At 33.4% G+C, this 14,465-nt stretch overlaps 1 protein-coding gene across 1 annotated transcript in view; it reads right to left on the bottom strand.

Annotated features, from left to right (window-relative positions):
• Nucleotides 1-14,141, bottom strand: part of LOC114170148 — a 34,160-nt gene extending 20,019 nt beyond the window's left edge. The window contains exon 1 of the mRNA XM_028055632.1: nucleotides 13,792-14,141. Coding sequence (XP_027911433.1) covers nucleotides 13,792-14,141 — 350 coding nt within the window. The remainder of the gene's footprint in view (nucleotides 1-13,791) is intronic.
• Between the last annotated feature and the right edge of the window lie 324 nt (nucleotides 14,142-14,465).

The raw sequence follows: 14,465 nt of genomic DNA, 5'->3' as shown, positions 1-14,465 counted from the left end.
GTTTCTCTGTTCTTGGATGGTTGGCACTTGCTTGAGTTTTAATTGTTATGTTAAAAGCATGAGATGAATGATTATGCGTGAGTGATGTGGTTCATGAGTTGTGAATGATGGGTTTGGTATGATCTTGACATGTGATTTAAATGAGAAGGTTGATATTAAAGTGACATGGTATTGGTATGAGATGAAATTCTATATTCATGGATTAAGAATGATGAGTTGGTATGGATTCACCTGGAATATGAAAAAGGTTGATTATAAAGGGCTGGCATGAGATATATATATATATATATGCATGATAAATCCTTCTTGATTGATTGAGTATGATTGGTATGTGGTCAGTACGTAAACCCATGAGCCTCTAGGTGAGACCTCATGGTGGTGCTTCAGTGGTCGGGACGTAAATCCATGACCCCTGTTAGTGGGAGTTCATGGTGGTGCCCCATCTATATAATTTGGTAAGGATTCAAGGTAAGATTGCATCCTGACACTCTAAGGAGTCAGTTAGTTTCACTTAGAGCGGACTGACTCTTGTGGTGAGTGTAGCAGGAGGTCTGAAACTCATTGAGGACTAACCTTGTGTGTGGGGGGATTGAGACATTATAACACTTAGCTCGGGGGTGAGCATGAAAATCCACCACAAGTGCAAGCATCCGTTGAATCCGACTAGATTATATGTATCCGGATGAGTCGAGTCTGAGTCTAGTGTATTGTTTGAGAAGTCATAACATGTTTGGATGATATACCCTGCTTGGATTGTGTTAGCATGTGACTACATGATAAACTATTTTCTACTCTAGCTTATCCTTTTGCTTGTTTGGTTGCTCTGTATGTGGTTCTCCTCCTTTTGTGATGATCATCAATTTATTGATGTGAGCAGATGCGAGAGGTACTCGAGGTCAACAGGGAAGAGATGATTCCGCTGCATAGACTACCTGGGTTGGACTTCATGTTTTATTTGGGCTTTTCTTTAAGGCTATGGCCCATGTACTGCTTTACTCTTTAATACTCTATCAACTATTGTTAAGTCTTTGGATTTCGTTTATGTCCGACATCGTTGTGTGCCTTGGTCTCTCCTAGCATTTTCTGGATATTGTAAGGAGTAGCTTTTATACTCTAGGACTCGTCTCTATATTTCTATCTGTGTGGCATTTCATTTAAATTAAAGTTATTATTTAAATGGGGTGTTACAATTGTTATTTGAACTTATAATAGTATTAATAGTATTGGTATTAATCATTAAATTTTAATGGCTTAATTTTAATTTCAACAACTACATATTTTCATTTACAATATATATAAGGACGGAACATAGCTATGACCAAAGGAACTGTGGTTTCCCCGAAGTTTTTTAATTTAATTTTTTAATATTTTATTATATTTATATATTATTATTTATATTAATTTTATACTATGAAAATTATTATAAAAAATAAAATAAAAATCAATTTGATGAAAATGTTGGTTAACAAAAGAGATTAGGTACGTGTCTCTAATCAGAGATTAGGTATTTGTCTTCGACAATAAGGATATTTCATACACTAAGTCATCATCAAAGTGTGAGAGGAGAAAGAAAGACAAAATGATAGTTTGGGAAACTAAGATTGGACAATAGAGAGATTGAAATACATATTCTTACATGATTTTTCACATATCAAGGTTATCTTATTATGATTTATTTATGTTAGATTTACTATTATCCTGTTACGATATTTGTCCCAAATTAAGTTTTCCTAAATTAGTGCGAACCCTAATTATAATTTTAGAAATTATTGAGATCGACATGAACTCTAATTATATTCTTCCCATAATTAGTATAACCCTAAATTATGAAATTTAGGAATTTTGTGTCTTCTTTATATAATGATGCTTATTTAATTAAAGTGGTATGAGTTTTGTTATGTTTTGCAATGTGATAATTGTGATTTGTGAAGATAGATTTTAGTTTTTTTTTTTAAATCGGTGAGAGTTGATAAATTTATATTTGAAAGAGAAAGGCATGTGATGAAGATAAAAAAAAATGCGTTTACTTCAACTAAACTTAGAAAAATTTCTTGAGAATCCAATAATTGAACAAAATTAAAAATAATCAAAGTTCCTAGAGTTACACATATAATGAATCTGAAAATTCAGTAGAATGCGATCCAGACAAACGTCATCAAATTTGACAATACCTATCAAATCAAATTGATGAAGTAAAAGGTTATATAAAATGATTCATATCAAATGCACTTAAAAAATTATTTGTGGTCTCATATTATAATATGATGGTGAATGATAATCATATTTTTTGAATTGTACTATCATGTATAATTGTTTTGAGTTGAAAAAATAAAGAGAGAAAATGATTTTTTTATTAAAAATAATAATTTATTTGTAATAATAATTTAATTTATTTGTCCAAGTTCTCGCCACTTAATAAATACCAACATAATAAAAAACAAAAAACAACGAAACATGGGTCTCTCTTATGTTTTAAACATCTATATTTATTATTAAAATTAAATTCTTAAACAAAATCATTATTTTATATATTATTCTCAACATATAATAATAATTTCATTTAACCATTTATTTCAACATTACAAAATATATCCATATAATAACATTTAATTATTATACATCTTAGTATTTACAGATCTATGTAAAATTAAATATTTTAACATAATTTAAATTTAAATTAATTAATTATTTAACTATTTCAATATTATCAATCTCGATTTAAATATTATTATATAAACAAATTATTTATATAAATAAATATAATAATAATAATTATATTAATTGTTATAATAAAATTAAAACAAAAAAACAAAAATAAAACACGACGACCAGCACTGGTCTTAATATATAAATAAGTATTTCGATGTTAATACGTAAATTGGGCTTTTATCATGATATTTTGCATCAACTTAAAATTTCTAGATTTCGGAACCAATTAAACAATTAAATTACCTATTCATGAGAAAAAGTTTCAAACATCGATGAATTTTATTTATTTATTGAGAATTTCAAAAGTTAAATATGAAAATTTTTATATATTTTTAAGTATAAAAATAATGGTAATGAAAATATTTAATTTTTTTAGTTAAAATTAATAATTTTCTTTTTGCAGATATCATCATTAACTTTAAATCATTATAAAGAATTGCATATTAGCTACAAAAAATTTATTAGCTAATCCTTAGCTAATCCATAGCTAATTCCTCGTTAACAACTTTTGCTATAGATTAACTATGGAATTGCTAGAAAATGTTCCGTAGGTAAATCTAGGTAGCTAATTAGGAAGAGATATAATCCCTCGCTATTCTATAGCTAATTTGTCTCTAATTCCTTACTAATACCTCACTAAAATTAAGTGATGAAGTTTTAGAATTTCTAGCTAATCTGTAACTAATATGTCACAACTTTTCTCTCTCTAATCCTTAACTAATTTGTCATAATTTTTTTCTCGCTAATCCGTAGTTAATTTGTTGCAAATTTTCTCTCACTAATTCGTAGCGTATTTGTCGCAACTTTGTTCTCGCAAATTCGTAGCTAATTTGTCGCAACTTTGGTCTCGCTAATCCGTAACTATTTTCTCACAACTTTGCTCTTATAAATTTGTAGCTAATTATCGCAATTTTGTTGTCGCTAATCTGTAACGTTCCATTTAATTTATAAACGTAATTAAAAGAAACGCCACACAAAAAAGTACAACAACGCAGTCTTGGGCTACTTAACACCACCCCTACAAAGCTAGGCACACCATGATGCCGAAAGAAAACCAGTTGAAGAGTCTGACAGATACAGATAGAGTATTAAAGCATGTCGTAATACATGGGCTAAAGCCCTAAATAAAAGCCCAAAGAACTAAAGTCCAGTCCAAGCGGACTATGCGGCGGAACCACCACCTCCCTGTTGTTCACGGGTGTTCCTCGCATCTGCTCACACCAACAAGTTGATGATCATCGCAAAAGAGAGTACCACACAACAGAACACACAACAATAAAAGTAGGGTAAGCTAGAGCATAAAATTTTTTATCCAAACGATCAAATACATATTCACCACTCCATATACACATATCAACCAAGCATGTTATGACTTCTCAAGCAATACACTAAGACGCGACTCGACTCATCCGGATACATATAACCTGGTCGGATTCAGCGGATGCTTGCACTTGTGGTGGATACCTCTGCTCACCCCCGAGCTATGTGTTACAAGTGTTACAATGAATCAATTTCCCTCACCACAAGGTTAGCCCTTTATGAATTTCAGGCCTCCTGCTACTTTCACCACAGGGTTCAATCCGCTCTAGGTGAGACTAACTGACTCCTTAGAGTGTTAGGATGCAACCTTACCTTGAATCCTTACGTAGTTATATAGATGGGGCACCACCATGGATACCCACTAACAGGGGCCATGGAATTACGTCCCGACCATTGAAGCACAACCCTGAAAAACCCCACCTAGGGATTTCAAGGAATTACGCACTGACCACAGACCAAAACATTATCAAAACAAGTAATTATTCAACACACACATATGTAAATATCCCATGCCAACCTTGGCAATTCCATCCTCAGTTGTATCCCATGTTAATCTCTTTCATTCACCAATCTCAAACCACAAAAGTAGGAGTGTGTTTCATACCGACATCATGCCACGTTCATTAACCAATCTTCACTCATGTCTCATGCCAAATCCATACCAACACATCACTTTAATTCCATGAATCATCCCATACCAAAAGCACACTCACATCATGTTAAAACTCATGAATCACAATTCATCATTCATCTTATTCATGCAAAGCCACTCAATTCATACTTAGAAGGGCATAAACAATTCATACATATATTCAACATCCAAGAATAAGGAAATCCGTCAACATACATACTCCTCGCTCAGCCCTTCGCTCAGGCAGAAGGGTCTCGCTCAGGCGAGAGGTCTCCCTCGCTTAGGCGAGCACGCTCTGCCTAGGCGAGGGCTCGAGTCAGGAACAAAGGCAGTGTCGCGCCCGCTCGCTTAGGCGAGACCACCTCACTTGAGCGAGATGGGTTCTCGCTCAAAACTGGTGCTCGTCGCCTGGGCGACCGTTCGCTCAAGCAGCCTGGGCGAGTTACTGCTAATCTCGCCTAGGCGAGTTACTACTAATCTCGCCTAGGCGAGATGTACTCGCTTGGGCGAGACAACCAGAACCCGTCACTATTCACGCAAGTAGATGCATCCAAATAGACCAAAACATGTTTTTAGCAGCTCCTACACGGATTATAATGGCACCCAACATTCAACTCACGAAACAAGACCAAGCATATAAGAACACGAAATAAAACAGTAAGCCCTAACTTCCCCGTACCTGGAAAACGTTAATTAAGGCTTTGATACTCGAACAGTGAAGGATAGTAGCTTAAGGAACAGCTTCGCGAACTGAAAAACAGTGGGACAAGTTCCAAAACGAGCTCATTAGAAAGCTCTAACTGAGAACATAAGGGAGAGACAAAATGAACATAGAGCTTGAGTTGGGAGAGACTTACGCGGAATGGAAGAATGAGGCTGAGCTTGCTAGGCGATGACGATTCCAAACCCTAGCAGAGTAACGACTGCAGTTCTTAGAACAAAAGGGCAGATTCTGAAAGTGAGTAAGAGGGTTAGGATTAGGGCAGACTTAGGGTCTGTTTTCCCTTTGGGCCAACCCTTAGGCCCAACTCACATGGGGCAGCCCTTTTTAAATTAGGGTAGAAAAAGTGGACCTTACATAATCCATAGCTAATTTCTTGCAATTTTATTGTCGCTAATCCATAGTTAATTTTCAAAATTTTGTTATCGCTAATTCGTAGCTAATTTATCGCAATTCTGGTATGGCTAATCTATAACTAATCTCTTACAAATATTGTTTTGTTAATTACAATAACAAGAATATTGTTTTGTTAATTACAATAACAAGAAATATCGCAAATAAAATTTATAATAAAATTTTAATATAATTTTGTTTTACATTATTTTTAAATTAATAAATTATTTAGGGTTTAGGAAATAATTTATTTTTAATAAATTACAAAACAATTTGGAAATAATTTATTAATTTTACTAATACTAATACTTAAAGAATTAAATTATGAAAATTAGTTCTTAAAATAAACAAATAGAATCAAGTATTTTATATGTTAAATATATTATTAACAAATTAATTAAATAATTTATAAAAGTATAAAATAATTTTAAGATTCCTTAAATAAGTTAACTAATCCTAATTTTTCATTAAAAAAACTAATTCCCAAATGCCAACATTAAAAAAACTATAAATAATTTATAAAACTGACATGATGAAATGATATATATATATATATACATATGTTATAATTTAACTATTTTTAATTGATAAATTGAGGTTTACATTTAATTTGAATTTATCTCTTTGTTTACGTAAAGTTTTCTAATCATATATTAGTCAATCAAATGGTTAGTACCATGTTGGACACAACTTGGTCATCTCTTCACCAATCTCGAATTTATCTCTATATTAGAGTGTGGGTAGGATTTCCATTAAACATCTAACAAAAATTTCAACTACTTAAACCTAGGACAACTTAATATAACAAAACAAATTTAAAGCTGAAACTAAAAACAATGAATTAAAATTCTATTTAACTATTCTTACATGTTAAAAGTAACAATAACAAATTAATTACTAGAATTTAAAAGTACTATAATACTATCTATGATTATCAAGCTAAACTGAACACTAGTAAAGCTGAAAATTAAAACTAGGCAAGTAAATAATATAGAACTAGCGTGGCTTTATGTAATTCTAATAGGTACCTGCAAAATAGAAATTCAAGACAAAGTTAGAACTAAAAATCAAAATGAAAAGCTGGAACTATTTAACAAATTGTTAGTGTAAACTGGTCAGCAAAAGGGAATCTGGTTAGTAAGGTTAGTCAAAGTCAGGTTAGTAAAAACAGGACTAAGGTAAAGAGAAAATACTGAAATAGAACATCACCAAAACTAGTTGAATTTCCCCAACTAGTTATGTTCAAAAGGCGATGATGATAGTTATGTTAAAATTGTCAATTCCCTCAATTCAACAGTGACAAAAGCAAGAGTGGTAATCCATACGTGAAAATATACCCTGTTGGATATGGTAAATAAGAAATCATCTTTATTTCAATAAACTTTTTATTGGAAAAGACTCTAGTACTCTTTGTGACAGAAACAAAACACAAAACACAATAAAGAATCTTATTCAGTGGTTTATTCTTCAGGTTCCCTTCATAAGGCAGCAATAGCAAATGTAACTACTTGATGTATTGATTTCTTGGCCTGAGTTTGACCAGAAGGGGATGTATTGACAGAAGCATAAGTACAAGAAAATAAATCAGATCACAAATGGACATTACCAAGGCAATAATGAAACAGAGAAAGGAAAAGAAACAAGAGAACAGAAAGGAAAAGAAACATGAAAAGCATTACATATTTTCCTGCGCCTGCTTCTTCATGTAGTACAAGTCAACTCCAGTAGAGTAAATGAGATCAATCAATGAAACGCGCCCTAATCTCTTCACCTCAGCCACCATCTCATTCCTCAGTTGATCCTAACAACATGCGCAATTGCTTTAATAAACGTTTGATTAAGATTAAGCATTATCACAACTCAGTGAACGAGGCGATGGAATATAATCAATTATAATCCATTAAAATGAAAATTGCAAGCAATGAAACCTAATCGACAGAAGAAGAAGTAGATAGAGCGTATGAGGATGATGTACTCTTTGCCGGAAACGGTGTGGAGAAGTTCGAAATAGATGAAGTATTTTTTGGACCAATTCAACGACATTTATCGAATGATCGACTTGGCTTGCTGCGTGTAGTCGAATTGTCGCTACAGCTTGAGCAGTTCGTCGTCTATGGTTTGATCTTCACGCACACTCGAATGCATTTCTCTTTCGTCCTTTGAAAGATCACTGAAACATATTTATGAAAAAAAATTGACAAAAATAACCACGAAGAAAGAAGTGTAAAAGATTAAAAATATTAAAATAATATAAATCTCGTTAGCCGTTAAAAAATCCTAACACATTCTCTCTTTCCAATTGTTTCATATAACCCTTCCAAATCAACCGCTAATAAAAATTAGTATTTTTAGTGAACAAATAAAAAATATTTTTTCTAAATAACCAAATCTAAATAAAACATTGGAATTTTTTAAAAATTTTGTAAACTATCTTACTAAAGAGATATGATAATGTTTTAGTTAAAGTATCAAGTATATTTTTTCTTTGTTTAGTTTATATTTTCTTAAATTTATAATTCTTTTACTACAATTAAAGTTTATATATCTAATGTTTTTGTGTTATTTTATTGTTTAGTTTTAATTAATGATTAAGGTTTATATTATTAAGATTTGTTATATTACTCAATATTTATTATAGCTCGATTGTGATGAATTCTTTTATATTTTTGTGAGATAAATATATTCTAATTTATTTATTGATATTTATATTCTATATTCTATATTTCAATATATACGATTATCTTTAAAGTAACAATTTTAGATATTTAAATTAAAATTGATTTAGAATATTTAAATTAACAATAATTTTAAAATATTTAAATTTTAAAAATAGATATTTCAATTAAAAATTATTTTAATTTTTAATTTAATATAATTTTAATTGAGAAGAAATAGCTACAAATACATGTTAGAGTAAATTTGTAGCTATTTTACTATGAATAAGTTACAATTTTATTTTTTCATTATTTCTCACAAATTAGTGAAAGATTAACTACAAATACATACTCTAGTAAACTTGTAGCTATTTTGTTACGAAACAGCTATAAATTTATTTATTCACTATTTCCTAGTAAATTAGTGAGAGATTAACTACAAATATAAGTTATGGTGAATATGTAACTATTTTGCTATGAACAAGCTACAATTTTTCTCCTTCTCTATTTTCTTGCAAATTAGCTAGAGATTAGCTACAAATATTTTTCCTTGCTAATTTTTCTAGCAAAACAAAAATTTTCTTATAGTGAATTATATATATATATATATATATATATATATATATATATATATATATATATATATATAATATAAACAATAATAAATGATAACAAATATATAAATATAAATAACAATAAATAATATAAGTAAACATAATAACAATCGTAATAAATAATAATAAATGATAATAACATTGATATTTATTCTTTAATAATATTTTTTAAGTTTTATCAATTAAATGATAAATTTTTTCGTTACTATAAAATGGAAAAAATAAATCTGTGAAATTCAAAGATAAAATTTTAATTTAATTTATTAAATAATAAATTCAACTTTTAATTACAAATATCAAATTTATTTTCTTATAATAAAATGATAATATTTGAATTTACTTCATCATGTTTTATATCAAGATTTTTAGGTAAAAAGTTAAAAATACATTTTTTTTATATAAATATAGTTTAAAGGAATTATTGTTTTCAAAGTAAATATATTTATTGTATGTAAATTTTCTTTTACTAAAGAGTATCAGTACCTAATTAAACAAGTGATTTGAAATAATCTATTATAAATCAGTTATGTTATTTTAAAAATTATTTTCCACATTATTAATTTTCATTCATTTATAATATTATTTATATTTTAAATTTGAAGTTAAATTTAAAGGACTTTTAGGTATAAAAACAATGATAATAAAAAGATATAAGTAAATATAATAATAATAATAATAATAATAATAATAATAATAATAATAATAGAATGATTCGTAATAAATAATAATAAATGATAATAACATTGATTTATATTTTTTTAATAATATCTTTTTAAGTTTTATCAATTAAATGATAAATTTGTTCGTTACTATAAAATGGAAAAATAAATTCTGTGAAATTAAAAAATAAAATTTGAATTAAATTATTAAATAATAAATTCAACTTTTAGTTACAAATATCAAATTTATTTTCTTATAATAAAATAAGTGTAAGACCCACTTTTTTTCAGTCCTAATCTTTAAAGACCTACTTTAATCAGTTGGGCCTAAGGCTAGTCCATAGGGAGTCCAAAGCCCCTAAACCAGCTTAACACTCACTTTCAGAAAATCAGTTTCTCAAACACTCCATTTTCCTCTCAATAGAAGCTCTGCTTGGGTTTGGTTCCCCCTTGGTCACGCCAGCTCAAAAGCTCACTCCCGTCTTGCGTAAGTTAGTTCTTGAATCGTACTCTCTCCATTCTAAGCTTGTTTTCGTGGTTCCTGTTAGGGTTCACCATAGTAACCCTGTTTTCTTTCTGTGCCGCTATTCTCAGCTCTCGAGTCTGCTCCTGGAGCTGTTGTGTTCGTTGGCTTAGGTGTCAAAGTCTTTTACTAGCTCTTTCCAAATAAGGGAAGCTAGGGTTTCGTTTGTTTATTCGATTCTCTACTTGTTTTGGTTCTATTTCATGATTGTATGGCCTTGTTGTTGCTCTATTCGATTTCGATTGGAAATCTATTAATATATCATTTGGTTCAAACGACTGACTGTTGCACGCGTGAACAGTGGGGAACTCTGGTATTTTTGCCCAAGCGAGCTAGTCTTGCCCAAGCGAGAGTACTAGAAGTTGCTCCCTAGAACTTGCACGAGCTATCGCTTAGGCGGCGAGCTCCTGTTTTGAGCAAGAGTCCATCTCGCTCAGGCGAGGAGGTCTCACCTAAGTGAGGGAACGCGAAGGCCACTGTTCCCACTTTTCGAGCTCTCGCCTAGGCGAAAGGAGCTCGCCTGAGCAAGAGAGCCCTCTTGCTTGAGCGAGGCCTTTTAGCCTGAGCGAGAGTGTGCCCAAGATCTGTTATCTTCGCTGTTCTTGGGTGTTTGCCACATGATTGGTTGGATTGCTATGTTAAAGCATGAGATGAGTTAATATGAATGAGTAAAATGGTTTATGGGTTGTAATTGATAAGTTTGACATGATCTTGGCATGTGACATGTATGGGATGGTTGGTTATGAAAGTGGCATGAAATTGGTATGAGCAATGATTTTATATTGATTCATGGAACATGATGTTGGTGTGGTCAGGACGTAATTCCACGATAGTTTCATGGCGGTGCCTCATTGGTCAGGGCATAATTCCATGGAAACTCTAGGTGAAATCTCATGGTGGTGCCTCATTGGTCAGGACGTAATTCCATAACCCCTGTTAGTGGGAGTTTCCTAGTGGTGCCTCATTATATAATTTAGTAAGGATTTAAGGTAAAGATTGCATCTTGACACTCTAAAGAGTCAGTTAGTCTCACGTTGAGCGTACTGACTCAAGTGGTGAGAGTAGCAGGAGGTCTAGGACACTTTAAGGCTAACCTTGTGAGTGGCAAGATGAGACCCATTGACAATTAGCTCGGTAGAGTAGTAGAGGCCACCATAAGTGCAAACATCCGGTGAATCCGACTAATTATATGTATTCAGATAAGTCGTGTCTTGAGTCTTAGTGTATTGGTTGCGAGTCATCACATGATTGGTTGATGTATGTATCTTGAACTATGAAAATGTATGCAATTGTATAATAAAATCATTTTCTACTCTAGCTTACCCTTTCTGCTTGTTTGTATGTGCTTTGTGTGGTTTTCTCTTTTTGCGATGATCATCAATTTATTGATGTGAACAGATGTGAGAACTCTTTGTGGTCGTCAGGTGATGGAGATTTCACTGCTTAGCTTTGGGTTGGATTCCGCTGTCCAAGTTTCTTTTAGGGTTGTAGCCCATGTATTTGTCTGTCTCTTGGGCAATTATTTTGAATACTGTTGATCCTTGTACTCTGTCCTATATTGGCATCGTGGTGTGCCTCGGTATCCCCTTTTAGTGCCTTGGATATTTGTAAGGAGTAGCCTTTATACTCCACGACTTGTTTCTTATATTATTCATTGTGACATTTCATTTAATTAAGTTTATCTATTAAATGGGACGTTACATTTATGGTATCAGAGCAGTTCGTCCTTAGGACGAACTGAGGTTGTGGGTTTGTCATGTCTCGCGGGCTTAAGTAGTCAAGTCTAGTCGAGTTTGTCAGTAAAACTAACAGTTTTAAGAACAGAAAGCACCTTGATAAAGTAATGAGGGTGCACACTCATGAGTAGATTAAATGTTGTTTTCCTTTCTTAATTCTAATGGTTAGGGGAAATATGGGTGACAAACAAAAGGTTTGGTTGCCTGTAGATGATGGAGTGTTGCTTTGTATGTTCTAGTTTGTCTTGTTACGCCTCTGTGTTTTGTGTCTGGTGTTTACGAAGATAAGGGAATGCAAATTCAATGTTAACTTGGTCTGCTTACCTTTACAAGTGCTGGATGAGGCCTCCAAGACAACTTCTTGCCTCAGAGATAGAAGGTTGATGTGAGATGTATATCGTTGAGCAAGGAAAGCTAAGTTTGGGTTAGTAGTCTGAGAAAAGATGTTGGAGTTTAGCAACGTTTGGACTAAAGGAGCTTCAAGGACAAGTATGTGATCAAATACCACAAGGTTTCAAAAATGAGTTGAATCTAGGGGTTAGAACATATGGAAGATATCAGTGGATACAAGTGTAACAACGTTTGAGGAAAATTGTAAGACCCGTGAAAATTAAATAATTAAATAAATAAATAATTAATAAATACGGGTAATGAGAGCCTTTAAGGCATTAATTATTGATTTATATGATATGAAAAAGTACTAGTTCAAGTGGTTGAGAGTATTTAATTATATAAGAGGACTTAGGTTTGAGTCCTATGTATGCCAACTATGTGTTATTTAATTTATTATTATTTTTAATAATATGCTTTATCATATTGAGTGATAATATAATCATAGAATTATATTAAATATCACGAAATATGAATTGGTTAAATGGTTGTTAGGGAATTAACATTGGTGTAGGTATGGGTTCGAACCTTAATAGATACAAATTCAATTTCTTTTTAAAACTAAAATTAGTTTGGCATGAAGGTGAAAGGTAGAGAAACCCTAGTTGACAATGGGCAGCAAAGGGAGGTTGGAAAACAGCCTCTAAATGGACCTTGAATGGTAATTAAACTCTAGTTAATGACAATTTTCGTTTTAGTGCATTAATCTACCATTAAGGTATCATTAAAAGACAAATTTTGGGTGAGAAGAAGGTTTCTGTGCTTGTCTTTGTGTCATAGTTAGATGAATACGAAATTGGAGAGTGATCAAAGAGGAACTCCCAAGAATCTCCATTTTTAGCAAAGGAATACAAGTTAGGGGAGCTTTACGCATTAACTTTAATTTTAATTTGATTGGCATGCTAAATAGGGTAATTTCATGCGTCGATTAATTTAATTCTAATTGGTATCCTGAATTTGGTATGAACATGATTGATATTTTATTCCTTTTAATTTATTGTTTCTGGGAATTTCCAGAAATTGTCTGGTCGGCGATGAATTGCCGCCAGACGATTCTTTCCTTCTTTTAGGCAATTTTAGGGTTCCTATAGAGGGACCACCTGCCAGATATAGTGTAAAATATCCTGTTGGACCACTGTTGACCGCCCTTGACCAGAGTTGACCAGAGTTGACCAGTGTTGACTCTTTGATTGTTCAGTGCGAGGTTGTCACGTGTCATAGCAGTCTCTCCCAAATCAGTTTTCACTTCCAAAATTAGGGTTTGACTGTTAGGATGGTTGTCGACAGGTGCGCTATGCAGATCCGTTGGTGGCCATGGTTTATCCGGTGGAGGACATGATCGGCGTTGAGCTTGTTGTTGTTGCAGTGATGGTGAAGAACTACTGCTATTGTAGGGGCGTGCTCGTCAGGACTTAGCATTTTCTCGTGCTAGAAGAGTTACCGCGATGGAGAATACGCAACTGCAGGTTCAAGGTGACGCGGTAGTTGCAGATCCAAACTGCACGCAGCGTGAAGAAGTGCATGTGATACAACGTCAGAGGTGCTGCTTTCTTTCTTCTTCTCCGATCTGCCGATCTGGTGCGCAGTGCAGGTGTTTGCACGTTGAGGCCGCAACGATGGCTTCGCGTTGGTGCATTTTCCGGCCAGGCGGCCGTGGACGAGACGCACCTCGATGACGATGCGGAAGTGACAGGTTCGAGCTCCTGGAGCACGACGGTGGCGACGTCCCGGCTTAAGCGTGACGATGGTGGCGCGAGAACGACGTAGCAAAGCTCGCGTTGGCTGCCGCATGTCTCGCTAATGCCGCTGCAATGGTGTTTCCGTCATGATGTGAAAATGGGGGCTGCAGTTCCGGTATGGTACATGTCGAAGGCCGAGGGAGGCGCGGAAGTTGCGGAAGATGGTGGCCGCCGTCCCTGCGAGAGCTATCACAGTATGGTGGTGGCTGCGGGACGTGCAGAGAAGACGCAGCTATCGCGAACCACTGGTGCAGCAACGGTGGCGAGGTTTCCGACGAGGGTGCAACGGGCGATGGCTTTCCAGCGTGGGCAATGGTGGCCGAACGTGGTCGTGGTGGCTGCGGAGTGTGGCGACTGTGGAGTGGGTTGGTGCGGA

The sequence above is a fragment of the Vigna unguiculata genome, chromosome 11 (genome assembly GCF_004118075.2).
Source record: "Vigna unguiculata cultivar IT97K-499-35 chromosome 11, ASM411807v1, whole genome shotgun sequence".
Lineage (NCBI taxonomy): Eukaryota > Viridiplantae > Streptophyta > Magnoliopsida > Fabales > Fabaceae > Vigna > Vigna unguiculata.
The sequence above is the reverse complement of the archived record's forward strand: the minus strand, read 5'-3'. Positions and strand labels throughout refer to the sequence as shown.